The sequence below is a fragment of the Elephantulus edwardii genome, unplaced genomic scaffold (assembly GCF_000299155.1).
Source record: "Elephantulus edwardii isolate Elephantulus edwardi_28Jun2011 unplaced genomic scaffold, EleEdw1.0 scaffold00549, whole genome shotgun sequence".
NCBI classification, from domain to species: Eukaryota; Metazoa; Chordata; class Mammalia; order Macroscelidea; family Macroscelididae; genus Elephantulus; species Elephantulus edwardii.
In genome coordinates, this window is record NW_006400299.1 from 153,239 (window position 1) to 156,601 (window position 3,363).

The 3,363-nt window shown below is 41.6% G+C and overlaps 1 protein-coding gene across 1 annotated transcript; it reads left to right on the top strand.

Moving 5' to 3' along the window:
- The first annotated feature begins 624 nt into the window (after positions 1–624).
- On the top strand, positions 625–1,572 carry LOC102853738 (olfactory receptor 3A2-like). Its single transcript, XM_006903241.1, has one exon. It carries the CDS (start codon positions 625–627, stop codon positions 1,570–1,572), a length of 948 nt encoding a protein of 315 aa, XP_006903303.1.
- The last annotated feature ends 1,791 nt before the right edge of the window (positions 1,573–3,363 follow it).

A 3,363-nucleotide genomic window follows, 5' to 3' on the forward strand; every position in this document is an offset into this window, starting at 1 on the left:
CTATCCTCTTTAGTCATTGTCCAACTGTCTGATGCATAACAAGTGATTGCAAAGACCATGGCCTGTATCAAATGCACCTTAGTCTCCAGAGAGACACCATTGCTCTTCAGTACTTTGGAGAAGTCCCTAACTAATTCTATTAGCTCAGAGAAATATTATAAGTACAAATTCTGAGTTTTGTGTACCTTCCCTTCCTCTCAGCTATTTTTAGAAGCCTTAAATTTAAGATTTAAGTCTTTGGGGGATTTTTTTTTTCTATTTTGAAATCTCTATTTTGTATAGGGTTAACTACAGGGTATAAATGTAGACACTGTATATTAATCTTGCTTTAGACAAAGAGAAAGATTTCTCTACCCGCCCCCCCCCCAGGTAGCTTATAAATTCCAGTCAAGTCCAAGAGAAAGGGATATAGCTTAGTGACATTGGCATCTCCTTTGAGAGAAGGGCAGAAGTAAGAGTTAATAGAAGAGGTCAATGAAGAGGTGTGACCTGCAGAGTGAAAAGTGTTTGCCTGGAGAACTGTGAATTTACTATCATGAAACTTAGCATGTAGAGGCTTCAAAATATGTATGTTGAATACATTATCTGACAACTTTCCTATGGGACGTTTTCTCACAGGCACATATGGAAGCAGACGCTGGGATAAACAGAACAGTTCTTACTGAGTTCGTCCTTTTGGGCCTCGTAGACTCAGAAGAGCTGCAGCCTGTGGTCTTTGTACTTTTTCTCTTTGCCTACATGTTCACAATTGGGGGCAACCTCAGCATCCTGGCAGCCATCTTGGTGGAACCCAAACTCCACACCCCTATGTACTTCTTCCTGGGGAACCTGTCCGTGTTAGATGTTGGGTGCATCACAGTCACTGTCCCTCCAATGTTAGATCGTCTCCTGTCTCACACGCGTACAATTTCTTATGATGCCTGCCTCACACAACTCTTCTTCTTCCACTTTCTGGCTGGAAATGACTGCTTTCTATTGACAGTTATGGCCTATGATCGCTTCCTTGCCATCTGTCGACCCCTCACCTACAGCACCCGCATGAGTCAGGAAGTCCAGAGGGCACTGGTGTCTGTGTCTTGGACTTGTGCCTTCATTAATGCCCTGATCCACACTATCGCCCTATCTACTCTCAACTTCTGTGGTCCTAATGTTGTCAATCATTTCTACTGTGACCTCCCACAGCTCTTCCAGATCTCGTGCTCTAGCACCCAAGTCAATGAGCTGGTGCTCTTTGTTGCTGCTTCTATACTAGCAGGTACCCCGGTGGTTCTCATCATCACCTCCTACACCCATGTAGCAGCTGCAGTTCTACGAATCCGTTCAGTGGAGGGCAGGAAGAAGGCTTTCTCTACATGTGGCTCCCACCTCACTGTAGTCTGCCTCTTCTATGGGACAGGTATCTTCAACTACATGCGCTTGGGATCGATTGATGCTTCAGATAAAGATAAAGGCGTGGGGGTTTTCAACACTGTCATCAATCCCATGCTGAATCCTCTCATCTACAGTCTCAGAAACCCAGATGTTCAGGCTGCTCTGTGGCGAGTGCTTGTGGGGAGAAAATCCCTAAGCTGAGAGGCAATCCTGACTTGGGCTTTTGTTCTGTTGACTAGAAAATCAAGAAAACTATACATGGTTGTTTTGGACTTTTTCCACTTTTCTGGTTCCTGATGGTTTGTGTTAAAAGCCTGTCCTACAGTGAAACTCCGCATAGTACATTCATTCATTCTTACAACTTCTATGTCACAGAAACCTAGGACACTTGCTAGAGAGAAAGGAACAAAACAAACAAAAATGTTGGCATTTATATGTCTCACATTTTAACAAAGTGAAAAGAAATAAAATAAATGAAACAAGTAGCACAATATGGCATATCACATGGTTAGATCTGAACAGGGCCTCTGTCACTGTGTCGTCTATCCTGTGCCATCTTCACACTTCCTGACACGTTAGAGGCCATTGCTGCAGTCACTGTGTCAATCCAAGGGTCAAGGGTTTTCCTCTCCCTCCCCAGCTCTCTTCTTTTCTGACCATTATTTCCCTCTCCAAGAAATAGCAACATGCCCGAAGTATATGAGGCATTTTTATAAAACAACTTAAAATAAATAAAAAAAGAGAGAGAGAAAAGCAATTTTATACAACAGCATTCAGTTCTGTTTATAGGGTCGCTATGGGTCATACTTGACTTGACAGCACCTCCAACAACAACATGATTAGAACATAAAAACAAGTAAAAGAAGGGGATATGTAGTTATGTTCATGTAAATCTATCTCTAAGACATACTGTTAACTATTTTGTTTCTTTTATGTTTTATTTGTTTTCTGTGCTTACTTTTCTTTTTGGCTGTGTTGTTGTTGTTGTTGACTGTCTTGGAGTCAAGCACAACACATAGTATCTCTATGAATAAAAGGCTTGAAGCCTTTCTATAACTATCGACACTTATCAACATTCATAGAGTTTACAGAGGCATGTTTTTTAGGAAGTGGATGTCACTCCTGCTTCCAAATCTGTCATAGTTCGTTATTACCTTTTGGCTAATGATGAAAATTTGGAAGCCCTGTAGACACAGGTGGTAATGACCTAGGGGGGAGAGCAGTTGGTTACTGAAGGACCCTAGATTTTTCTCTACAAAGTTCCTTCTGGTTAGGACGTCAGATTCCCTCTAGATCAGATTGCAGTGCTGAGCTTTATTTTATTCTACTTTATTTTATCCATTAAAAAAAATCACTCTTTACCCTTTATTACGATGTAAGAATCCCATAGGATAATAGGCTCAACATAGAAAATAGATCAATGCTAATTAATTTTATAAAACAAAGTGTATGGGGATGATCGTAAGTCATAGCAACCCTCCGAACAACAGATCTGAACCTTGCTGGATCCTGTACCATTCTCACCATCTCCAACAAGCTCTAGCCCATTACTAACAGTATTTTTGTCAATCCATCTTGATAAGAATCTTCCTCTCTTTCTTTGACCCTCCTCCTTTCCCAGCGTGGTGTCTTTTTCTAAGGACTGACTCCTTTTGAGACCATGTCCAAAGTATGCAAGAAAAAGCTTCACCATCCTTGCTTCTAAGGAACACCCTGATTGTGCTTCCTTTAAGATAAAATGTTCTTTTGGCGTTCCACAAGATACTCTATAATCTTTGCCAACACCACACTTCAAAGACATCAGTTCTTCTTGGGTCATCGTTATAGGATGGGCAATCACCTCCCTTGTGATTAAGTGCCTCTGAAAACCAGCGGGAGGGTCAGCTATGGATGGGTTGACTTGACGAGAGTACCCAACACACACACACACACACACACCCCACACACACAGGCAATGATTGAAAATACTGTAGTTTGGAACAGGCATACTTT